Here is a 25,220-nt window from a genome sequence, read left to right as displayed (position 1 = left end):
ATAGGCGGCTTTCTCCTCACCCTGTCCTCACATGGCAGAAGGGAGGAGGGAGCTCTCTGGAGCCTCTTTAGAAGGCTGCACCCCTGAGGCTGCACCCTCCTGACCTGCTCGCTTCCTGAAGACCCACCTCCCAATACTGTCACCTTGGGGTTAGGTGGGTTAGGTTTCAGCACAGGCATTTTGGGAGACCGTTTGTAGCAATAGTAAAATCAAACTTTGAACTGGTAACTAAAGGTTTTCTTCTGTTTGTTCTCTTTTTTTTTGGCTGGTTTCAACTTCATGCATTCGTGTCTGGTTTTCTCTAGAATCTCATCCTAACACAAGGGAGGTCTTTCGTTTGTTTTTTACATGTTTGTGTATTTATTCCGAGAGAGAGACTTGTGTGAGAGTTTACTTGGCGCTGAGTTATTCTGCTAGGGGTTAAAATCCCAGCGTGCTCGGCAGCGAGTTGACTCCTCCACTGACCCAGGTCAGGACCTTAGACAGGTGCTGGTAGTCACTTCATGCATCGGGACCATGTGGTGACTGTCCGACCTTTGCGTCCCGTGGCAAAGGTCCTTCCTGCAGATGACCCGGCGCAGGTTCTCGAGCAGCTCTTCTTGAGCAGAACCGGTCAGCGCTGGGGGGAAGGCGGGACGACGGGCTCGCTGGCAGCACGTGAGAGTGTGGAGCCGGAAATCTCCCACGCCCGCTCTGGGCCGGCTGGTCCCTGGGCCACCCCAGCGCGGTTCCTGCCCTGCTCGGGTGACGGGCCCGTGGCTTTATCACCGCGTGCCGCGGAGCACTACATCTTGTTCTGATGGGGCTAGTGTTCTGCCCGTTGAACTTTAAGAGCAATGTAAAATGGAAACAGAAAACCTTTTTCTTTAAAAATAGGCGACTGTTGCGATCCCTATCAAAATCCCAGGGATGGTTTTTGCAGAAATAGAAAAAGCCATCCTAAAAGTCAGACGAAACCTCAAGGGATCCTGAACAGCCAAAACAGTCTTGAAAAAGAACAAAGCTGGGGACTCACACTCGTTGACTTCAAGGCTTACTACAGGGCCGCTGGAGCCGAACACCACGGTGGAGACCGGCCGAGAGACGGGCAGAGAGACGGGGCAGAGAGACGGGCAGAGAGACGGGGCAGAGAGACGGGGCAGAGAGGTGGGGCAGAGAGACGGGGCAGAGAGACGGGCAGAGAGACGGGGCAGAGAGACGGGGCAGAGAGACGGGCAGAGAGACGGGGCAGAGAGACGGGCAGAGAGACGGGGCAGAGAGATGGGGCAGAGAGACAGGCAGAGAGACGGGGCAGAGAGACGGGCAGAGAGACAGGGCAGAGAGACGGGCGTAGAGACGAATGCAATAGAGTCGAGAGCCCGGGAAAAACCTTTGTGTATGCAGTCAAATGAATTTTGACGCAGTTTATCACCCAGAGAACAAAAGCTAACACTGGAGCTTTCCCCCGGGAATCTGAGGCAGGTTTCGTGGGATCTGTTCGTCGATCTAGAGGTGTTTACCATCTGCGTTGGCTCTTTTCAGGAACAAAAATCGTGCCCATGGGTGGGCCCCACAGTGCAGGAGGCTGCTGGTGGCCTCCGTGGGAGGGAACCCCTGCTTTGACAGAGCTCCCTCCACCAGCCCAAGTCGCCTGTCTTTCTGGCCCCTTTTCCTCTGGTCGCCCAGGCTCAGTCCTGTCCCGGCACAGACCAGGGCACCGCGTGCTGCCGTGTGTGCCGGACCCCCCTCCACCTGGATGCCTCGCTCCTGGGGGCGGGAGGTCCTCACGGGAAGGCCGGTCTTGGTCTTTCCCTGCCCCCTGCCTGTTTCTTGCCCTCCCCTCCGGTCTCTGTGAGCGCCCCGGGGCTCCTGACCCGGTGGAGCCTCTCCCTTGGCCGCGCCCTGCTCTGTTCACCTCACCTCTGCTGCGGTCCGTCCTTGCAGCGAGGCACCTTGGCTTCCTGGCCCCGGACCCCGCTCCCAGCCGTCACCACACGTCCTCAGTTGAGGCGAGGATGAGTGCCAGGTGGGGCCACGGCTGCCAGGTGCCGACGAGGACTGTGTCTGGGCGGGTGGAGGGCCCACCCGGAGCAGGGGAGGAACCCTAGGACAGGGCCGGCAGTGCCGTCATTTTACCGTCCAGCCTCAGCCCTTGGGGCGAGGTCAGGTCGGGAGAAGCGTGGGGAGGGCTGTGACAGACAAGGCCCCCTCGGGGCGGGGCGCGCCTGAGTAAGGAGAGGGCCTGTCAAGCAGTCTCCTCTGACCGGTCTCCCTGGGGAGCCCCAAAACCTCCCGGTGGCAGCAAACTCTGTTGTGATAGGACCTCTCGGGGCAGGAGAGCTTCTGGCCCGGAGACCCCGGCCACAGCACGAGGGCCACCATCTGTTCACTGCGGGTGTTGCACAGAACACTCCTGGCACCTGCTGACGACCTCGTGCCCTCACCCGCTTCTCACGGTCCTTTCCTGTGCGAGGCCCGAGAGTCTGGGGCATGAGGAGTGGCCAGGCCCTGACCTCCCGCGTTGGGGCAGCCAGGGGTGACTGTGAGCTGAGTCACCCCATAGAGAAAGCAGGTGTCAGCAGGCTGCCTGGGTGCGAGCTCCCCTTCCAGGACCTTCCTCGATGGTTTCTCTGGTCAGTTGGCACATCCTTACCGGACGATGATCCTGAGGGCCATGGAGACGGTCGTGAGCAGTCACATCAGTGACCTGGACAAGGACCTGGCCAGGGCTGTCATCTTCCTGGCCTCCAGCGAGATGACCAGGGTGAAGGTATGGGGGCACCTGCCTGCTCGGGGAGGGGAGCTTCTTTCCTAGGACTTTGACCCGAGCGCATTGGGAACGTGGGCTGGCATCTGGCTGCCTTGGGCCGGCCGCCCCTTCCTGCACACTGAGTGCCCTGCTGGGATGGGGAGGCCCGCCCATAAGTGTAGAGGTGGAGCTGGAGCAGAGACAAACTTCTGGAAGTCTCAGGGCAGATGCAGGGGCACCGGTGCCGGCCCCCCAGCGTGAGGAGGACGTTGCCAGGCTCTGCGTGGGGCCGGCTCCCGGTGGCAGCACTTTCCTCTCCCTGCAGGTGGAGGGGGCAGGTGCTCGGCTCCTGGGGGGAGGGGGGAGCAGGGGATACTGGGGGAGGGGGCTTGGGAGAGTTCTCTAGCAGGTGCTCACGGGGAGCCTGAGAACAGGGCACGACGTCCCATTGTTGCTTCTTGGGCAATTTCAGGGTGAGGTCCTGTGTCCCTTGCTTGATCGGGGCATCAGTGCACGTTTTCGGGGCGGGGGGTACAGGACTTGGTGTGTGACTGGCAGCAGGCTGCCAGCAACGTCCTGGTGGCTGTTGGGAAGCAGTTCATCGGCCTGGTGATGGAGGAGGTGCTGAGCAAGTTCCAGCCTGGGGCCCTGCCGCACTACTTCGTCGTGCAGACCCTCGCCAACCTGGCGGCTTCCAACGGTAGGTTCCGCCTGGCCTGCCCCCACCGGCATTCGGAGCGAGTGGGGGGGGGGGGGACCTCTCCACCACCCGCCCCAGGCCGTGTGGCCTGGGGGCACGGGGCGGGCGCACTGCGGCCACGCCAGGTGAGGCGGGGGTTCCCTGACGCCCCCCCCCCCCCATTTTGCAGTGTTCGGCATGGTGCCCTTCCTGACGTCCATCCTGAGCACCATGCTCCCCATGCTGGGCATGGCCAAGCACGATACGATGAGGGTGGCGTTTTGCTGTGGTAAGATGGGGTCTCCGGGGCGGGGGCTGGGAGCCGCCTGCCCACCCCTTGGGTCTGGGGAGGGTCATGAGTCCTCTGGGCGGCGGAGGAGGGCTGAGCGGCCCTGGGTGACTGCGGACGTGTGGGCGGGTGGGCACTGCTGCAGGCGGGGACTCGGCCCGGGCGTCCGGCTGCTTCTGTCCGCTGGCAGGGGCCCCTGTACCTCACAGTGCGGTTCCCCGAGGCCGGGACACTTGCGGGGGTGCGGGAAGAAACCTCCCCAGAGCCGCAGAGACTTCCCACATCTCTCCCTGCTCAGTACTGGGCATCTCCGAAAGGGGTCCTTACTCCCCTCCCTCCCGGGTCTGCTGCCCTCTGTGCACTCAGCAGGGACGGCTTCTCAGGGCGGGGTCCGTGCACGGTGTGGAGGGGGTGTGGGGGGGATGGCTCCTCACGGCGGGCCCTTCGAGGCAAGGGAGGCGTTCCTGTTGGGAGGAGGGCAGAGGGTCCTGAAGCGTGGAAGGTGCCGTGGGCGGCTGCGCCCACATTGCGTGGCTTCCTCTGGAACGCCCGCAGCCCTGGCACTGAGTGGGGAGCAGGGCTCCGGTTAGGAGGGTCCTCGGGAAGGGAAGGGTGTGGTGACTGGACAGGGTCAGGGCACCTGGAGCTCAGCTGAGGGCTTGTCGGGTATTTGCCGGCCGGCCTGCTGCCCCCACTCCCTGCCATGTACTTGGGGGCGCCTGGGGCCTTTCACAGCAGCATACTGGAGCCCGGGGCCCTCGTCCGCCCCGCTCGCGGGGGCTTCGGATCCTGGGGCCCCGGGGAGGGGCTCCAGCTCCTGCCGGCTGTCCTTACGGCCCCTCGCTCCCATGTCCCTTGTCCCTGCCACGGCCTCCTTCCTGTCTTCTTCTCACGCGCTCCTCCCACCGCGGGTGATGGCAGACTCCCCGGGTTAAAGTGTAGGAACCCTCCTTGACCTGGTTTCGGGTAACGAGAATTTTCGTCAGGGTCCTGGGACAGCTGAGCCGGGGATTCCCACCGGGCTGGATGGCAGAGCAGGACCCAGAAGGTGGGGTGTGGGGATGTGTTTTCAGGTGCTGGAAGCAAGGGGGGGTGGGGAGCTGGGAGGTCACCTAGGACGGCGCATCCAGGCTGGAGGGGGAGTAAGGAGACCCCGCGTCGCAGCCGAGGGCTCCTCGGGAAGGACGCAGCTCCATCCCTGCAGCTGCCGAGGTCGCGAGCGGGGGGCCGGCCCGAGGTGCCGAAGAACCGACCCTTCTAATGCCACTGACGGTTTTTACCGCGTCCGCGTCCATCGCGTGTGAGCAGTGTTCGCTCTGCGGCGGACGTGCTGTCTGCAGGGCACGCGGTGCTCTCCGCTGACCGACGCTCCCCCGCCTGCCGTTGGAGGAGAGAGCGGCCCTTCCCGCTGGCATGGTGGGCCGTGAGTGGGCCGAGGCCTCCCGTGTCTGCTGGCCCGGGGCCACGAACAGAAGTTGGTGCCCCAGGGTCCTTCCCGGTTGCGTCTGCTGATGCTGTGGCTGGAGGGAGAAGAGCCAGAACGCCCGGAGGTGGAGACGGCGTCCCCCGGACAGCCGGTGCGCGGGCAGCCTGACCACACCGTGTGGCGCTGACGGCGGCCCCGGATTGCTGCCCGCGACCGGCGTCTCCCAGAGCGACGGCGGCAGCAGCATAAACAGAGCTCCAAGACCTGGGCGAGCAGACAGTCCAGGGAGAAGAAAACGGGCACAAAAGACCAGGCATGATGACTCCCTCGGGGGGTGAGGCGAGAGCAGGGCGTGTTGCCGGGAAGTAGCCTCATTCAGGGAGTACAGCTGAGCTTCTCGGGGTCAGAGAAGCGACGACAGATGGCAGCGAGAATGGAAGAGAAGGTCGAGGAATGTCCCAGAAAATAGAGCAAAAATGCGAACCTGGAAAACGGGAGACAGAGGGGGAAGGGGTGGCAGGCCAGGCCATGAGGCCTCATTCAAGTAACAGATGCCCCGGAGCTGCGGCTTCCAGAAGGAAGGGACCTCCCGGCGTCCACACCAAGACACTTTGGTGGGGAAAGTGGTCCGAGAGGACACAGAGGAATGGGACGGCCTTCTCCCCCGCCGGCACCTTGCCCACGGCTGTCTGAGTGGCGCGGCCCTGTCGGGCGTGGCCGGGGGAGACCCGGGGTGCCGGCAGGAGGTAGAGGTTGGCCGGTGACCCCTGCCTGGAGAAGCCGAAGGCCCCGAGGGAAACGAAGCTGGTATGAAGTGAGCTGGCCGCCCCGGCGTTGTTAGCAGGGGGAAGACCAGGCGTGCGCGCTTCTGGAGGAGAGGGGCCGGTATGCGAGAACTGCCCTTCTACCCCAGGTGTGTGTGCATAACGGATTAAAAAGTAAAACCTGGTAACAACCTGGGGGGCTCGCTTCCTGCTTCCGGCCACTCCGGCAACAGAGTGGCCTGTTTTCCTGAAACGCCTCGCTATGAGGTGCCGAGAGACGCAGGTCCGTGAGCGGCCTCCTGACTACAGAGCTCAAGGAGGCCAGAGCGTCGGGTGGACAGGGAGGAAGAGGGCCGGGGCTGCGTCCCTCCTCCAAGCAACAGGGGCCGTGCGGCAGGTGGGGACGCGAGGCCTCCTCGTGCTCTGGTGGGGCCGGAGTCTGCCTGGGCTGGACCCTCCAAGAGCCCCTCCTAAGCAGAAGGGTGGCCGGTGGCACAGGAGTGCTCCCTCCGGGAGGCAATTTTCTTCTAAAAGTTGTTGGGGTGCCTGGGTGGCTCAGTCGGCTGAGTGTCCGACTGTGATTTTGGCTCAGGTGCCGATCCCCGGGTCATGGGATCGAGCCCCACATCTGACTCCGCAGTGAGTGTGGGGCCTGCCTGGGATTCTCTCTCCCGGTCTCTCCCTGCCCCTCCCCTGCTCGCACAAGCACTTGTACACATGTGAACTCTCTCTTCCTCAGAAAATTTTTTCTTTAGCTTCTGTGTCTTGGGAACTTGTGGCTGTGATTGCTGTCACATACACACAGGGATCAGGCTTGTTCTCTCTGTCGGACTGGGGAACCCCGGCTGAGAAGTTAGCTGTGTAAGTGGCCCGGGTGAGAGCCGTGAGAGCCGTGCTGGGCAGGGGCTGGTGCAGTGCCCCGCCCACCCCCCCAGCTCCTCCGCTACCCTGCCCTTCTCAGGGCTGCGTGACAGGGGCCTGGCCTCGCCTCTCTCCTCTTATCCCTGTCCTTTCCTTTGGCCCCGGGTTCAGCCCTTGCTGACCACTCGTAGGTCTTCATCTGTGCGCAGACTTGCCCACCTGGATGTCCCCAAGCACAGCCACTTTCGTAGACACCACTGTCTCGGCCCGCCCTGCCTCAGCCCGACACTCTGCACCTTCAGTGCCCTCCCACACCCCCTGCACCCGGGACTTCTGGGCACAGCGACCCTTGCAAACTGTGCGTTATTTGTGTCTGTCTGTGAGGGGTGAGGTGGGCACAGCACCTCCTCTTTTTGCCTCGCGGTGGGCGCTGTGAACCGAGGCCGTTTGGGGACGTCGGTGTCTGTGCCAGTTCTGTATGGCTGCTGTCACACAGTGCCACTTAGAAATGCAGGGCGCCTGGCCAGCTTGGTCGGTGGAGCGAGTGACTCTCGATCTCAGGGTTGTAAGTTCGAGCCCCACGTTGGATGTAGAGATTACTTAAAAATAAAATCTTTGAAAAAAAAAGAAAAAGAGAAACGTATTCTTACGGTTCTGGAGGCCAGAAGCCTGAGATCAAAGTGTTACTCGGAGCCCTTCCTGGGGGCTCAGAGGGAGACTTGTCCCTCCCCCAGCATCTAGAGGTGGGCCCCAGACTGTGCCCTGCTGTCACTCTGCCGTCTTCTTTGTGGTCTGTGTGCTCTCTTCCCGAGACACGGTTGTGTTGGATTTACGGCCCACCCTACCCGACACGGTCACATCTTATGTAGTTCTCCCTGCAGAGATCCTCGTTCCCAGAAAAGGTCCCTTCCTGAGATTCTGGGACGGACGTGGATGTGGAGGGACCCTCATGCCGGCATAGTCCCGGAGCCCCGCACTTAGCCCCGGTCTCGGGAAGGTGTCCTGCGGGGGCGGGGGGGAGGGCGTTAGAAGGGGCGGCGGTGCAGGCGTATTACAGCCACCCGCCCTGTGGTAGCTCTGCAGCACTTCAGCGAGAGCACCCTGGAGTACCTGGCCAACCTGGACCAAGCCCCAGACCCCACGGTCAGGAAGGACACCTTTGCCACTGACATCTTCAGTGCCTACGACATCCTCTTTAACCACTGGCTACAGAGCCGTGAGGCCAAGGTACAACCTCTGCAGTCTGTCGGAACCCGTGGCCTCACCCTGCCGGCTGCCGTCTCCCACCCCTGAGCTCGGCCCACCTCCACGAGGCCTGAGCCTCGTGTGCCGTTTTGCAGGCTTTGGGGGAGGGGACTGCGGGGAGCGGGGTGGAGACAGCTATGGACACATGCTTCCCGGTGCCCGGTCCGTGTCCCCTCCCCCCCCCCCCCACCCCGGCTCGGGAGGTGGGAGCCTCTTCAGGGAGTGGAGGTGTCCTGTGTGAGGTCTTCCCAGAATATGGCTTGTTTCCTGCCCTCCGACCCCACTCTGCCTGGAGGCTCCCGGACCGTCCGGGTAGCGGGCCGAGCTGAGGCGTGACGAGTCCCCTGTGGGTGTTGCCTTCACGGCCTCCCCGGCCTGGCCACCGTCCAGACCCTGGCCGTGGTCACTCTGACCTCTCTGCCTTCGGACCCCTTTCAGACCCCCTGGTCACAGGGTACCCGGGGTTTCCTCGTTCCGACCCTGGGTTCTTGGTGAAGGCCTCTTGCCTTTCCGCTCAGGGCACCTCCCAGCATTGCCGTGCTGGTTTGGACGTGAGCATCGTTTGCTGTTTCCTCGCAGCTCCGGCTCGCCGTGGTGGAGGCTCTGGGGCCCATGAGCCACCTGCTGCCCAGTGAGAAGCTGGAGGAGCAGCTCCCCAAGCTGCTGCCAGGGGTCCTGGCCCTCTACAGGAAGCACGCCGAGACCTTCCACGTGTCCAAGGTGCGCGCCTGCACGCCGCGGCCTGTGCAGAGCTCTGTCCACCGACCGGTGCCCACCTGGCTCAGGTGGGAGGGTGTGGACACCCGGGAGGGGAAGCGCAGAGAGCGCTGTTGGACTCAGTGGTGGGTGGGGCCCAGGCACGTTTCTCCTCACTGCCCTGCCCTGCCCAGGGCACCTTCACCTTGGCCTTACCCCAAGTCCATGCCGCTGTTCCGAGCCTTCTCCTCCTGTCTTTGTTCTTGACGTGGAGGTAGGGATTCCTTATTTGAGCCCTGAGGTGGGGTCTTTGTGGCCAGGAGGTGGGGCTGGGGGGTTTGACATAGGCCCGATGGCCTCTCTCCTCCCCGTCTTGGGCAGAGCCTGGGCCAGATCCTTGAGGCTGCGGTGAGCGTGGGCAGCCGCACGCTGGAGGCCCAGCTGGACGCGCTCCTGGCTGCTCTACACGCTCAGGTAGGATGCGCAGGGGGCAGGACCAGGGGACACCGTGGGACAGGACGTGGAGGGGCCGGGGGGGGGGGCAGGATGGGGGCGGGGCGGGGGGGGTCGCACCTGAGACGGGGCAGGCTGGGGCTCCTGGGGCGGGTACAGGAGGGTATGCTGGGGGGAGGGGCGCTGGGGACAGGGACCCTGGGACAGGGGCCCTGGGGACGCACTGTGGATGGGGCTGGTATGGCAGGGACGGGGGTTCTGGTCTGCTGAGGCTTGCAGGCAGCAAGAGTGGGATGGATGGTCCAGCCAGTAGTGCGGAAGCCAGGGTGTTCTCTGAGTCGTGGGTGTGGGCCTAGCTGAGAAGAGAGCCTGTGGGGAAGAAGGAGTGATGGTCTGTGGAGAAGGGGTTAAAAGGGAAACACAAGTAGACCACAGCTGAGAAGGGAGATACTCGCCTTTCTTAGGGCTGTCCCTTCGTGTCTGTCTTTCTGTTGGGTTTTGGGTTTTCCCATATTGACCTGTAGCAGTTACTGACGGTCTTTTATTGTTCACGTAAAATTCTTGTTCCTACTTTGTCCTTCATCATTTGACTCCGTTTATGATATCTTCTGCCGTGCGAAATTATTTAATTTTTACATCATTACATGTCTGTCTGTTACGTTCTAACGTAGGTTTTCTTACAGTTAGAAAAGCCTTTTGAATTCTACAAACTATTTTTCAGATTCTCCCATTTTCCAATGTACTTGTATAGTTTAATCCATTTGGAATTTATTTTAGGGAAACAGCGAGAGTCCAGTTTTATCTTTTTTTCCAGATGACTACCCTTTGCACCTCTTCTGTTGTGTAACCAAGTGTTCTAAAACTTAGCATCTTAAGGCAGCAACCGTTGTTATCCACGGTCACTACCGGCCAGGGGCCCAGGCCCAGCTCCTCTGCTCGGTTCTGGCTTGGGGCCTCCCGTGGTCACAGCTTGAAGGCTCGACCGGGGCCGGGGGTCTGTTTCCACGATGGTGCCCTCACCTGGCCGTGTGCTGGAGGCCTCCTTCCTGGCTGGTGGCTCTCTCCCTGGGCCGCTTGAGTGTTCTGGCCGCTCGGCAGCTGGCTTTACCCAGAGGGAGAGCTCCCGGGGAGCAGGTGGGAGGCTGCTGCCGTGCCTTCTGGGACCCCCTGAGTCTCCACAACGGGAATAACGAGGAGGTGCCCGGGAGCCTGGGGCCGAGCCCTGGGGCCAGCGCCTGCACCCACCTTCCCCGCCGTTCTCTGAGAGCTAGCAGGGTCCAGCTTGGGGTGGGGCCTGTGGCTCTGGGGACATGCTCTGCACTGTTGGTCACCTCTTTGTAAGATGGGCTGTCCCGAAGAATTGCCATTGAGCCTTTTGTGCAGAGGCCTGCTGTCATGACTGTGACCAGGGGGACTGGGATGCTGGGGGTGGGGGAGGGGGGGACCTTCCATGTCACCTGCTGGGATGCAGGGGACCCCAAAGACACATCTGCCTACAGCTTCTTCAGTTTTTGTTTTTGTGTGGTTTTTTTCTTTTTTTTCTTTTTTTTAATAATTTTGGATGAACCAACGCTAGGTGTTTTGGTTTCTAGTACTTTCTGTATTCTGGAGATTAATGTTTTCCTGCCTGTGCCCAAAGGAAGTGGGAGGCTGTGTCCTGGCTGCTGGTGGGAAAAGGCGGTTTGAAGGGGCCGAGACTCTCTTCCCTGGAGACCCGAGGGCCTCTGACCACGGGGGCAAGTGCATCCCTGTAGCCCCATGAGAAAGAGCCGGAGCGAGCCGACTGGCCGTGGGGGAGGTAGAGGCCATGAGGCCTGGGTACCGTAGGAGGGACCTTCCCTCCCGGCTAGCTGGGCCCTTGGGAGACGGCAGCATCCCCTGTAACTGCTGCCGTCTGTCCCTTGGAGCAGATCTGTGTGCCCGTGGAGTCGTCCAGCCCTCTGGTGGTGAGCAACCGAAAGGAGGTGTTACGCTGCTTCACTGTGCTGGGTAAGCCGGCAGCCCACGCGGGGCCATCTGCGGACACGAACGTCTGCTCACGTGGGGGCCGGTGGACCGCTCGTGTGCAGGGGGTGGTGGCAGCTTTGGGCATGGGTTGGAGGTGAGGAGGCTTTGGTGTGTGGGCTGCAGCCCCCGGGAGGACCCCGGGGCTTGCAGGTGCCAACAGTGAGCAGGGAGCAAAGATTATTACAAACGATTATTTGGCTCTCTGCTTGCCCGGCAGCGTGCTGTTCGCCTGACCGCCTGCTGGCCTTCCTGCTGCCCAAGCTCGATGCCAACAACGAGAGGACCCGCGTGGGCACCCTGCAGGTCGTGAGGCATGTCATCAACTCAGCTGGTGAGTGGCCAGTGTGGGGCAGGGCCTGAAAGAGGCAGATAGTGACCATCTTTTGGGTGAAAGGATCTTGCTCCGATCTGTGGACGTTGGCCTTTGATAGGTGGCTGTGGACGCTGGGGCTGGGCCAGGCGCTGGCCGCTCACCCCCAGGCCTGATGTCGTTGTCTGTCACGACTGCCCCTGGGGGGGCGGGTGCCGGTCAGGGACACGCACTGGTGATCTGTGTCCTGGGTGCGGGGCTCTGTGAAGGGTGTGGGCCGGCTGTCCTGCAGAGTGCCTTGCGATCTGTGTGTGTCTGGCTCCCTCACAGTCACATGGAAGGGTTCAGCCTTCTGCTTCTAAGGTTAATCTAACCAGCAACAGCCTGGACATTTTTCACACCCGAGCTTGTGTTTTTCCGTAAGTTTTGGTCGGTAAACACTGGCCATGGGCCACGGTATGCCTGCAGCCTGCATTCAGACAGCCCAAACTGTGAGTGGATTTTTCACGTTAACAGGTCGTAAGAGCAAAGAAGGATATGACAGAGGTCACATATGTTCCTTGAAGCCTAAGATAGTTTTGTTTCTTTTTTTTTAATGTTTACTCATTTTTGAGAGAGGGAGGGAGAGAAGGAGAGTGTGAGTGGGGGAGGGGCAGAGGATCCAAAGCAGACTCCGAGCCGTCAGCACAGAGCCTGACGCAGGGCTCGAACTCAAGAACCGTGAGATCGTGACCTGAGCCGAGGTCAGACAGTCAACAGACTGCGCCCCCCCAGGCGCCCTGGCCTAAAATAGCTTCTGCTTGGCCCTCTAGGGAACACGTATGCTGACCCCTGTCCCGTGAGGTTCACTGTGGGTCGGTGCTGGGTCACACACAGTGCCTGTGGACCCGGGGCACATCTTATGGAACTTGGAACGATGCCCCTTGGGAAGAGGCAGGGACACGGGAGGACGGTGGCAGCCGGGGCTGCGGCCCAGAGTGTGCCGCGAAGCCAGCAGCGCGCCGACTCGTGGGGGAGGGCTCCTGACCTCGGAGGACGGCGGCGGCCACACAGACAGCGGAGTGCACCCTCCCCTGGTTCCCGCGGCCCCCACACGAGCCTGGTTTCACTGATCAGGAAGCTGAGGGTGAGGGAGGTGGAGGGACTTGCCTGCCGCTCGGGCCGTGGCCTCCGTGTTGGTGGCGGGACTGGGCGCAGGCGCAACGGCTGCTGTGCGTTCAGATGCTTGGACTTCCCCGCGACTGAGGGCGCTGCCCGTCCTTTGCCGATCGCTCCGCGGCCTTTGTGCTCTCAGACTCTCTTGCGCTCATGGGTTTTATCTGTGGGTTCCCTCTCTGGGCATTTATGTGCGTGTGTGTGTAAAGAAATAGACTTTCTAAGTCTCAAATGACACCGTTCAAAAGCACGCTTTCTCACTCTGTACTATACCTTAGAGAGTTACTAGCGTCAGTGTGCTTTATTACTTGTATTTTGAAGTGCAAGCCCCGTACCAAACAGCACACGCTTCTGCCGTTCAGCTTAACGAGCCTGTGAGGCCCCGGCCCGGCCCCGCAGGCCTGGAGCCCCGGCTCGACTTCTGACATGTGGTGCAGATAGGATCCTGGCACATGAATTACTTCGTCCCTGGCTTCCGGCCCTCGACACTCTGTGGGACGTGTTCGTGTGGTGTAGCCCACTCCTTCCCTTTCCGTGAGGTGTTCCAGGGGGTCAGTCTATGCTCCACCGCCCCACTGCAGGCAGGTGACGGGCTGTGTCCCGTGGCATCTGTTGTCATGCACGATGCTACCAGTGACGTTTGTCCTGTGCACATTCAGCTGAGTGTGCACCTAGGAGTAGAGTCTCATGTTGTAAGGTACGCATATGTTCAACTTAGTGGATGAAGCCATTCTGTTTAGGGGTGCCTGAGTGGCTCAGTCAGTTAAGCGTCCGACTTCGGCTCGGGTCATGATCTCACAGTTCAAGAGTTTGAGCCTGCATTGGGCTCCTCTGTCCCCCCCTCTCTCTGCACCTCCCCACTCGTTCTCTGTCTCTCTCTCTCTCAAAAGTAAATAAACATTTAAAAAATTAAAGAAGCGGGGCGCCTGGGTGGCGCAGTCGGTTAAGCGTCCGACTTCGGCCAGGTCACGATCTCGCGGTCCGTGAGTTCGAGCCCCGCATCAGGCTCTGGGCTGATGGCTCAGAGCCTGGAGCCTGTTTCCGATTCTGTGTCTCCCTCTCTCTCTGCCCCTCCCCCGTTCATGCTCTGTCTCTCTCTGTCCCAAAAAAAATAAATAAACGTTGAAAAAAAAAATTTTTTTTTAAATTAAAGGAACAAAATGCTGTAATATGACTAAAAAGTTGGGGCTGTAGTTGGATTCCCAGGCACTGTGGTCTGGGAAGCCGTGTCCTGCGTGGGTGGGCTCTGCCGTTCCGTCGGACTGGCCGCACGCGAGGTTCCTGCCTCTCGCTTTCTTTCCTTGCTGCATTGTCCCTTAGCCTCGGTTACTGTCACTGAGAAATCTGGTACTGATTTTCCTCGCAAGCGATTTGGTTCGTTTTGCCTGGATGTCCAAGGATTTTTATTTTTTTATTCTAAATCCAGAAATTTTATTGACTGTGTTGGCTGTTCTGGGGCGATATTCTGCCCACGTCTGTGAAGTGCCCTTTCGGTACGCAGTTTCCGATCTTATTTTGTCTTGGGATTTTTTTAACAGGCTTTCGATACTCAGCTGTTTCCAGACTCCTCTTTAGCGCCCTGTCGGGTGTGCTGTGTTCTCTTTGCCTCTTTGCCTGCCTTCTGTACTTTTTACCTCAAATGCTTTAAAGTATTTTGGCCTCTAGTTCCTGTTTTGTTTTTTTCTTCAGAATTTCACTTTCTAGGGGCGCCTGGGTGGCTCGGTTGGTTGAGCGCCCAGCTTCGGCTGGAGTCATGATCTCGTGGTTCGTGGGTTCGAGCCCCGTGTCGGGCTCTGTGCTGATAGCTCAGAGCCTGGAGCCTGCTTCGGATTCTGTGTCTCCCTCTCTCTTTCCCTCCCCCGCTCGCACTCTGTCTCTCTCTCTCTCTCAAAAGTAACTAACATTCAAAAAAAGATTAAAAAAAAAAAACTTCACTTTCTAATATTGAGAACAAATTGCATTCAGTAAAATGCACAAATCTCGGGGCGCCTGGGTGGCTCAGTCGGTTGAGCATCTGACTTCGGCTCAGGTCATGATCTCACGGTCTGTGAGTTCGAGCCCCACGTGGGGCTCTGTGCTGACAGCTCGGAGCCTGGAGCCTGCTTGGGATTCTGTGTCTCCCTCTCTCTCTGACCCTCCCCCACTCATGCTCTGTCTCTGTATCAAAAACAAATAAACATTAAAAAAAAATTTTTTTTAATGCACAAATCTCAAGTGTACAACTTGGTGACATTTTACATGTTGTTCAAGCACGTGACCGTTACTCAAACTGTGGAATGTTTCCGGAACCCAGCGTCTCCTCGTGGTTGTTTTCAGACAGCAGCACCTCTACCCTAAATTGATTCTGCCTGTACTGGGATTTCATGTAAATGAGTTCACTACAGCAGGTGACCTTTGTGTCCGTCTTCTCTCACCAAGCATGATATTTTTGAGATATATTCCGTCATGTCTTGTGAGTAAAACATGTTTTTTTGTTAGTGGGTGTGGATCGTTTTCGGTTTGGGGAGATTGTGAAGAAGGCTGGTGTGAACATTCTTGGACGGACCAGTGTGTGGGCGTGTGTGCTCATACCTCCAGCTGTGGAATTTCGGGGCCGTGGGACAAGTGCATGTTTAATATTCCCGGAAAGGCCATATGGTTCTACCCGATAGTCACGCTCAGCCCCGCGCAGTACATGGGGCGGGGGCAGGCTGCGGCAACCCCGGCTTCCCGGCCCGCTCCGGCCGTGGCCCGGAGTCTTCATTTTAACCGTGTTGGTGTCTGTGTGATAGCGGTGCCTCTCCACGGCTCGAACTGGAATTTTCTAAGAGTAGAGTGGGTAAGCATCTTTTCGTGTGCCTGTTGGCCTTCAGATATCTTTTTGGTCCAAGTCTTCTGCCCATTTTAAAACTGGGGTTTTTTTTTCTTATGGTCATGTCTATGAGCCGTTTGTCAGATCCGTGTAGATGGGGTGTGCCTCCTCCTGGGGTCGGCACCTTTGTGTCTGAGAAGACTCTGCCCTTCCAGAGGACGTGAAGATTCTCTCTTTTCTTCTAGGAGCTTTATTGTTTGAACTCGCACATTCGGTTCTTTGATTCATTTCTAATTAATTTTGGGGATGGTGTGAGCTGCAGGGAGCGAAGACTTATCTTCACATGGGCACCCCGTGGCCCCAGCACTGCTTGTTGTGCAGACTTTCCTTTCCCCGTCATTCTAGTGCTTTCTGGACGTACTGGTCTTCTGGGGCTGCCTTAGCGAGGTACCGCCACTTGGGTGCCTGAGCCACGGTGTATTGTCTCACGGTGTCAGAGGTCCGAGTGCCAGCAGGGTGAGGGAGGACCTGTCCCAGGCCCCCGCCCAGCTTCCGGAGCTCCCGGGGGCCCTTGGCATCGCCCGGCTTGTGGCGGCGCCGCCCTGACCTCCGTTTGCGTCTTCATCCCTGCAGGCACCTCCCTGTGTGCCTGTGTCCCAGATTCCCCTTTCGTGAGGGCACAGTGGTACTGGAGCAAAGGCCCACCCTACTCCAGTGTGGCCTCATCCTGACCTAACGAATCGTACCTCCAGGGACCCTATTCCAAGCAAAATCACATTCCAAGGTACTAAGAGTAGGGACTCGACATTACGGGTTAGCAGGTGTCTTTCAGGGACTCTTCTGTCCCACGGACCTCCCCACACCAACAGCACGCGCCCTGAATCGTTGTGGCTTCGTAGAAGGTCTTCCGGTCTGGGAGTGCACCGCCTTCAACTCTGTTCAAGACTGCTCGTCTCCATTAAAAAAAATCTTTTCGGTATAAGATGGATCACAGGCAGAAACCACGGAATATAAACATATGACTTAACAGCTCATTTTGGTTTTTTTTTTTTAATTTTTTTTTAATTTTTACTTTTTACTTTTTAATTTTTTTTTAATTTTTTTTTTTAACTTTTATTTATTTTTGAGACAGAGCGAGACAGAGCATGAACGGGGGAGGGTCAGAGAGAGAGGGAGACACAGAATTGGAAGCAGGCTCCAGGCTCTGAGCCATCAGCCCAGAGCCCGACGCGGGGCTCGAACCCACAGACCGCGAGATCGTGACCTGGCTGAAGTCGGACGCTTAACCGACCGAGCCACCCAGGCGCCCCACTAGCCCGTTTTAACCCAACACCTCTGGGGCACCTGGTGGCTCAGTCGGTTGAGTGTCCTACAACCTGATTTAGGCTCAGCTCATGATCTCACGGTTTGTGGGTTTGAGCCCCACGTCGGGCTCTGTGCTGACGGCGCGGAGCCTGCTTGGGATTCTCTCTCTCTCTCTCTCTCTCTCTCTCTCTCTCACTCCCCCACTCATTCTCTCTCAAAATAAATAAACTTTAAAAAAATACAAATACTTCTGTATTTATAATCAGGGCTCTCGAACTGAACTCGTCACTGCGGAAGCCCTTCCCTACACCCTCCTGTTCCAGTAAGAACCTCTTCACCCACCTGATAAGTAAGTTCTCCTGACTGTATAGTAACCACTTCCTTGTAGTTTTGATGATCTATCACTGACATGTACACCCAAGGTTTAGTCATTAAAAAAGTTGATATGTACATTTATGTCTCTTTTTGGACTGTGGCCATTTTGTTTATAATTGTTATAAAACACCCAAAATTTACCACCCCAACCATCTTCAAGTGTATACTTCAGCAGCGTTAATCCCGTTCCCACTGGGCAGCTCATCTCCTAAACTCTCTTCATCCTGCAAAATGGAAACGGTCCCCATTAAACAACAAGCCCCCCATTCAAGCCTTTTTGAAAAATGTTTATTTATTTTTGAGAGAGAGAGTGCAGGGTAGAGGCAGAGAGAGAGGGAGACAGAGAATCCTAAGCCAGTTCTGTGCCGAGAGCGACGAGCCTGATGGCGGGGCTTGAACCCCTGAACTGGGAGATCATGACCTGAACCAAAGTCAGACGCTCAACCCACAGAGCCACCCAGGCGCCCCTTTTAAAAAAATCTTACACATTCATGGATTTTAACACATTTAATGGGTTTCGGTTCAGTGCGATCCATACCAGTGATGCTCACATTGTGTCACCTTTGGATCACGTCAGCCTCTTCCGAGTCGAGTCCTTGGGCATGACCTCAGGGTCTTGGGCGGCTGGTGTTCCAGGCTCATCTTAGATATTTCTTGCCCCAGACCTGGAATCAGCCATTTCTCCAAAAAGCCCTATGTCCTCAGTGAGAAACTGCCCTCAAAGACAGTAGTCGGGTGCTTGATACTTCTGGGTGGTCACCGTTCCCAGGCCTTTTCAGGAGATGGGACCAAATAGCGAGACCGGTAGAGACAGAAGGTAGAAAAGCCCGGAGTTCGTACTGATGTTTCCGGTTCCACAGCCAGACGAGCGAGTCTTTCCATTTACTCTTTTCTCTCACATCTGCATCTCCTTCCTCCCATGAATCTGGTTCTCAAGCTGCGCAGAAGTAGAACATCCCAGACGCCCTCGTCTTCCCTCGTGTTACACACGTAACTAACCCTAGAGGCCGATGCTGTCACCACTGATGCGGGTGAGCGCACGGCGGGTATTTTGCACGTGCTTTCCTCGCCCTCCCCGTGCCACGGTTTTGTGCCGCGGCCGCGTCTGCGCTGTCCCGGCGGGCAGCCAGCCCATGCCGTCCTCTCCCCTGCTCGGCCCTTGTTTGTCATTGTCCTCTTGGCAGCTGCAGAGAGGATGCTTCTCCTTGCCCGAGGCCTATTCTCTGGCGGAGTCCACAGGGAAGGCTCGTGTTGATAAAGTCTTATTTGTGCTTTTGGTACGTGACACTTAGTTTTGATGATTATAAAATCCTTTGTTCACATCTCCTTGTCATTACTCTGTTTTCTTCTGACGTACAGTTGCCAGGTTTATAAAAACAAGATGCACCAAATGTTACATGGGACAGTCTTGCACTAAGAGATGATTTGTTGTTTATCTGAGATTCAGATTCACCTGGGCACCGTATTCTTCTCACGGTCTATTCTGGCGCAAACACTTCTTGTTCAAGGCCAACGTTAACCTCATTTTCTTTCCTCTTGTGTGACGTGTGTGGGGTTTTTTTATTGTTTTGTTTCGTTTTCAGACATCCAGAGGGTTTCTTCTTTATTTCTAAAGTCCAGTAATTTTACTCGAATGCCCTGATGTTGGTCACTCAGGGTCAAGCACCGTGGAGAGAGCAGGGCGCCTCCTCTTGAGAGGAGAGCACGGCCTCCCCTCCGCTGCTGCCCCAGCAGCCCCTGCTCGGACTGTAGTGAGCTCTCTGCTCAGCCACCCCGGGCGTCCTGGAGCGGGGGGCTCCCTCCCCTGCACCCTGCCGGGCTCTTAGCTCACATGTGCCTCCTTCAGAAGGGCCCGCGGACCCTGACTGCCTGTCCAGACCGGGTACCCCGTTGACGCTCTGCTTCTCTGCCTCTCATCAGTACCTTGCGTGACATTAATACAGCTTGTGACGGTCTCATTCATTATCTGCTTCTGTCTCTTGTCCCCCCTGTTAGGACACACACTATTCGGGGGCAGGGCCACGTCTGCCTTGCTCTGTATGTTCTCTCAGCATGTTGCAAGGGCCTGGCTCACGGCTGGCCTCCACGTAAACTCGAGCCGCGCGTCGAAGCTGCGGGTGACAGCACTGTGTCAAGGGTCGTCATCTGCGTGGCAGGAAGTTGGGGGGGACGTCGTGTTTGCTCGCACTTTGATACTCGTCTGTTGTTCTGAGCCTCAGGGACGTGGCACTGGATTGATGTCAGTCCTTGGCCGTGTCCCCACACCCTTGAGCCCTGGTCTGTTGTCCCCCCCACCCCAATCCCTTTTCCTGCCACAATCTGTGCAATTTTCTATTGAGTGGTTTGCATTTTTTGTTCTTTTGTAACCTTTTCCTGAGAATGTAAAATGTGAACGAAAGCTCCCAGAGCACATGCATGGTCAGGGACATCTGGCCCCTCTGCGAGCCCCGAGCCCCGTAGCGGCACCCCACCCCTGCCGTGCGCTCCCGCGGTGCGAGGATATGTCACGCCACGAGCATCACGTGGGGGAACCAAGAAGCTTCGTCTCGCGCCCTCACCCACTGGGATGTTTTTGGTGTCCCCTGGCTGCCGTCGGTGCTGTGACCTAGCTCGTAGCCTGGACCGAGCCAGGCTTGCCATCCCGCGCGGACGTCCTGGCTCCAGTGGACTTGTGCGGACCCTCAGCGTTCGCGACGGCGCCCGGTCGGCTCCGGGTCTCACACGGGGGTCTGCGGTGCCTGGCCCTCTCTGTCTTTGCCCCCTGGGCTGCCGTCCCCCACCTCCCCGGCCAGCAGGTGGTGGGTCCGGTGGCATCACACGTCGGTAGTGGGGGCTTGGTCAGCTCTCTTGCCCACTTTTCTGTTGCTCTGCCTGTGTTTTCGTCATCGATTGCCTGGGCTTCTCTTGCGCATTGAGGGCACGAGGCCTCCGGTTGCGTGTTGTGTTTCTCTTCTCCGCCCCGGTGGCCACTTCGCAGGCCGCCTCCTGCCCTCCCGAGCGTCTGCGTAACCTTCCTCTGCCCTCCTGTGGCTCCGGCTCTGCTGTCCCGCTGGGCGTGCACGAGGGTCCTTTGCAGCCTCTTACCAAAGGGGCGGCTTGTCTCGCAGTTGGGTCTGGAGTCGTGTTTTCCCAGCATGTGTGGTGCGCGTCTCCTGCTGTTACTGCGTCGCGGGAGCCCACTCTCGCCGTCTCACAGCCGGCTGGTGCCATGCTTGGTGCTGGACGCGGGCGTGTGCGACAGGCGCCCGGGCCAGAAGCGGCCCGGGAGCCCCAGGTTCGTGGTGCGAGAGGGGTCGGAGTGGAGTGACCTCTCTCCCGGGTCGTCATGTGGAAGAAGAGTGCCGTCCTGGGTCGCCCGGCTGGCTCAGTTAGCAGCACGTACAGCTCTTGATCTTGGAGTTTTGTGGGTTCAGGGCCCGCATTGGGTGTGAAGATTATTTAAAAATAAAACCAGGGGCGCCTGGGTGGCGCAGTCGGTTAAGCGTCCGACTTCAGCCAGGTCACTATCTCACGGTCTGTGAGTTTGAGCCCCGCGTCGGGCTCTGGGCTGATGGCTCGGAGCCTGGAGCCTGTTTCCGATTCTGTGTCTCCCTCTCTCTCTGCCCCTCCCCCGTTCATGCTCTGTCTCTCTCTGTCCCAAAAATAAATAAACGTTGAAAAAAAAATAGAAAAAATAAAAATAAAAAAATAAAACCTTTAGGGGCGCCTGGGTGGCTCAGTCGGTTGAGCGTCCGGCTTCGGCTCAGGTCACCATCTCACGGTTCGGGAGTTCAAGCCCCGCGTCGGGCTCTGTGCTGACAGCTCGGAGCCTGGGGCCTGCTTCCGATTCTGTGTCTCCCTCTCTCTCTGCCCCTCCCCTGCACACGCTGTCTCTCTCTTTCTCTCTCAAAAATAAACATTAATAAATAAATAAACAAACAAACATACATTTAAAAAATGTGTATCAGGAAACAGAGGGTTATGTTGCTGCTTCTCAAGGTGGGGTCCTCAGACCAGCAGTGTGAGCAAAACTGGAAATGTGTGCACCTGCAGGTTTTACCAGGCCTGCTGGGACTGGGGTGCTGTTGGAGGCCCCGCCCTTGAACCTGGCTTGACCTGACTCCGTACACTCTTTCGCCTGCTGCCCTAAATTACCAATCTTCTAGCTTTTTATTGGGCAAAATAGTGTTATTTGGGAAGAAGGTCATTTGTCCCCCAGAAAGTGGGCAGGCTGTGCTTAGGCACCGTCCCTTCCCCGTGCTGAGGGCCATGCTGAGCCGGACCCTGGTGATGAGGTCTTGGGCCTTGTGGGGGTGGGCGGGCCGGCCAGCCTCATCGTGCTGGGGAGACCGAGCCCTCTGCTGGTTTCTTGCAGCTTCTCAGATGGAAGTGAAGAAGCCCTTTATTCTCTCCTCCATGAGGCTTCCTCTTCTGGACACCAACAGCAAGGTAGACGGGGTGCCGCCTGAGCTCCACTTCGAGAAGCTGCAGGAAGTGTGGCTGGGCTGGGCTGGGAGGTGTCACTGACCAGGCAGCAGCCCCTCAGCCACACCCAGACATCAGAGGGAGGGCACACCACTGAGCGGTCAGTCCTTGACTCGCCACATCCTACTCCTGATACAGTTAACCAGACACGGAGTGGGGCAGTGGTCCCCGGACCCCCTCGGGTTGGGTCGTCCTCCAGGAGGACTCCCAGCACCCCCGGGGGGCGTCACGCTCGCAGTCAGGTTTATCACGGGGAAAGGACACACACCACCATCAGCCAGGGGTTGGGGCGCACCGGGCAGGGCCCAGGAGGGTGCGAACCGCCCTCTCCCCGCGGGGTCGTGGGCAGCGTTGGCTCCCCTGGCAGTGACGTGATGGCACGCACCAGCGTCGCCAACCGGGGAAGCCCCCAGCCCCGGCGTGCGAGGCCTTTATCTGGCTTCCGTCGCGTAGACCCGGTTCACCGCCCGCGTGGCTGACCTCAGTCTCCGGCCCCTCGGGAGGCCGAGCCGATCCCGTGTGGCCCAGAGCCCCGGGGAAACAAGGACACTGGACTCTGGATGTCCCCGGGCTTGGTGGTGACCTCCCAGCAGCCGAGGGCAGGGGCGACCCTTCCTGCACACCAGATTAACCAGACTCCATCGTCAGGCCTGGTCTTTGGGACCTTCCATGAGGATTTTAGAAACTACCAAAATGGAGCCCAAACCGCTGGGGCCACACGTGTCCCAGACTCCCATGCACAGTCCCTGGAATCCCTTCCTGCTCGCTGATGCTGCTCCGGGACACCCCTGAGAGGGCCACACCGTGTACCGCCAACAGTGCCCGTGGCCAGATGCATTCATCCCGAGCGTTCATTATGCGACCGGATTGTTTGCTCGCCCACATCTGCCCCTTCCCACAGTCACTCGGGGCACACGTATAACGGGGGATGACACACAGCTGTGAGTGGCCAAGGAGGCCCAGGGCAGTGACATTTGACCTGACGTGCAAAGGAGAGGTGTCGTGAGGACCTGAGGACCCCAGGGAGGGGGCATTAGAGCAGGGTCTGTGCCCCAGGGCTCCGCAGCACCACAGGAAGAAGCAGGAGGGCCGGGGAGAGTGCCGGCTCTGGGGAAGAGGGTTTTCGGCCACAGTGACCTGGCTGTGCCTTTGAGCCACCAGGCAGGGCCACTGAGGTGGGGCTGGGCAGCGGGCTCAATCCCAGGAACGTTTGGGAAACAGCTGCAGATTCGGGGTCCTCGCCCCGAGGCACCAGAGAGGTGCCCGCCCTGAGGGACAGCAGTCCTGCGCCGGGGCGGGGGCGGGGGGCAGAGGGGAGGCACGTCTAGAGCCAGAGTAGCAGCATGTCCAGTGCCCAGGAAAAGGGGGAGGTGTGGGGGGCGGGAGGCCCTCCCCTGAGGACGTGAGCGTGCGCACAGGCTGGCCGGAGGGCCGCTTGCGCAGCTGCGGGGCAGGGAGGACGAGGCACCGAGGCGGATCCCGTGTGGGCGTGGGTGCTGGTACAGGTGCACGTTTAGCTGTGGCGCAGGTGTGGCTGCAGGGGCGGGCACAGGCAGAGGAGAGGGAGAGCTTCCCCCCTCCCGGCTGGACTGCTGTGGTGCTGGCCAGGGCTCCCTTCGGGGCGCCTCCCTGACCCCCCTCGGGTCCGGGCAGGTGAAGCGGGCAGTGGTGCAGGTGATCAGTGCCATGGCACACCACGGCTACCTGGAACAGCCTGGAGGAGAGGCCATGGTCGCGTACATCGTGCAGCAGTGCGCGCTGCCCCCCGAGGCCGAGGTAAGGGCGGGCCCCTCACCCACCCTCCCTGGGGCTCCCGAGCTGGCGGCCTCCTGGGAGCAGGCCTGGCCAGAGGGCAGGCGGGTGGGTCCGCGTGCCGAGCACCTGTCTCCCGTGTCTGAGGTGGGGCCTCCAAGCCGCAGCGCCCCGCTTCCTTAGCTCCCAGCACTCAGAAGAGAGGCAGAACAGATGCTTGGTCCTCCCTGGGGCTTTTGTGTTAAAAGCGTTACCGAGCAAATCCAAGTTTCTTCTCGCGGGAGAGCAAGGTTGACGGCAGGAACACGCAGGCATGACGGGGTGGTCTCAGTGTCACGGCCTTGAGCCCGCCCTGGCCTGGGCTCTCGTGCCCACAGAGCCACCTGCCTGCCCAGGTCAGCTCAGAGGGGACACGTATGTCCCCACATGGGCCTCTGTGGTTAGGTTGAAATGCCGGGGTGTAACCCGCGCTAGTGGATGCTGCCGGCCCTCGGGAAGGGGGTCCCGCTGGGCGCTGCTCCCGCAGGCCTGTGGGGGGCCAGGTCCACTGCTGCTTTGGCTGATTCTGGCCTCTGCATTTTCACCGCCGCTTTGGGGCTGTGGGGCCTAAGCTGGAGAGAATCAAGTCCTCTGGTGTAGCCTATTAGTTCCCAGTGTTTTGGGGATTTGAAGGTTTCTTTAGGATATTAAAATCTGTCCAGGTGAGTAGCTTTCTGCGGCCACTGCGGACTTGTACTTTTATTGTACTGTCTCTTGTGAATCTAACCAGGTTTATTCCTGCTTTTGAGACTGTTGGGAGGGCCACCTGGCGGGTTCTGTCGGGAGGAGCGAGCCGCCCTTGATATCGGGGTTGTGAGTCCAAGCCCCACACTGGGCACGGAGGTTACTTAAAAAAGCAAAATCATTAAAAAAAAAAAAAAAAAAAAAGATTGTTGAGAGATTGTCCTTTTGATCTAGCAGATGATCAGACCTCCAAAGTGGTTCATGTTTGTTCAGTATGAAGTTCTATCTACGTTTGTAGAACATGCTTTAAAAATTGTCATTCGAGGCCTAAGCACCCCTATTTTTTCTGCTTTTGGCCTTTGATGTCTGCGTGAGGACTGTAGGTCTGCTACAGTCGTCGAAGTTCTGCTGTCTCTTGGCTGTTCGGTGCTTGCTTCTTGCTATTTGAAAGCACAGACGGAAGGCTCGGACAGAACATTTAGAGAACAGGGGCCATTTTCCTGCCTGGAACCTGCCCAGGGAGCTGGGCTCTGGGGCGCCACCTCACCAGCGAGGACAGCAGGCGTCTCTGGCCGAACCGTCAGCCGCGTCAGGCTGCGCAAGTTGCAGCCTGTTCTTGGTAGAAAATGGGAGTCTTCTCAGGTGGTTGTCGTTTCCACAAAGGCCCTCCCATTTCTACGCATGTCAGTGTTGCCGAAGCCCGCGGCTGGCAGGGAACGTGCAAGGTTTCCTCTATTCTGGGGACGAGAGCTCAGCCAGGCGAGCCCGCGTCCTTGGGCAGTTTCAGCGCAGTGTGTGTTACCTGCCCCCCGCAGGTGCCGGACAGGGTCTGCCCTGTTCGCACACGGGCCGTGTCCTCACGGCCCAGAGCCCACAGCCCACAGCCGCGTAGAGCGGTGGTGGCCCCATGCGTGCGCCTGCCTTTGCCCCCTCCCCCCCCCACACCAGCCTCAGAAGCCGGGTCCCGACAGCGAGGACCCCGCCACGGACAGTGTGCGGGACGTCAGCATCAGCACCCTCTACCTGGTCAGCACCACCGTGGACAGGATGAGCCACGTGAGTGTGCAGACCCCCCTCTGTGAGTGACCGCTCCCCCCTCCTGACCTTCTGGCCCTGCGACCGCTGAACCCTGCAGTGGGCAGCTGCAGGGGCAGGGGCGCTCGCCGCCCCCCCCCCCCCCACGACCTTGCTGAGCCC

General features: G+C 58.9%; 1 protein-coding gene across 5 annotated transcripts in view; it reads left to right on the top strand.

Moving 5' to 3' along the window:
• Positions 1-25,220, top strand: part of MROH1 (maestro heat like repeat family member 1) — a 63,162-nt gene that overhangs the window by 13,764 nt on the left and 24,178 nt on the right. For all 5 annotated transcript variants that reach the window (XM_086696083.1, XM_086696081.1, XM_086696082.1 and 2 more), the window contains exons 4-14: positions 2,618-2,749; positions 3,266-3,428; positions 3,598-3,696; positions 7,823-7,974; positions 8,572-8,712; positions 9,070-9,162; positions 11,052-11,130; positions 11,366-11,479; positions 21,439-21,512; positions 23,202-23,324; positions 24,972-25,079. In XM_086696083.1, coding sequence (XP_086552209.1) covers positions 2,618-2,749; positions 3,266-3,428; positions 3,598-3,696; positions 7,823-7,974; positions 8,572-8,712; positions 9,070-9,162; positions 11,052-11,130; positions 11,366-11,479; positions 21,439-21,512; positions 23,202-23,324; positions 24,972-25,079 — 1,278 coding nt within the window. The remainder of the gene's footprint in view (positions 1-2,617; positions 2,750-3,265; positions 3,429-3,597; positions 3,697-7,822; positions 7,975-8,571; positions 8,713-9,069; positions 9,163-11,051; positions 11,131-11,365; positions 11,480-21,438; positions 21,513-23,201; positions 23,325-24,971; positions 25,080-25,220) is intronic.

This window comes from Puma concolor, chromosome F2 (assembly GCF_028749965.1).
Source record: "Puma concolor isolate L17-30 chromosome F2, mPumCon1.1.hap2, whole genome shotgun sequence".
Classification (NCBI taxonomy): Eukaryota; Metazoa; Chordata; class Mammalia; order Carnivora; family Felidae; genus Puma; species Puma concolor.
This window is presented reverse-complemented; position numbering and strand designations above follow the sequence as displayed.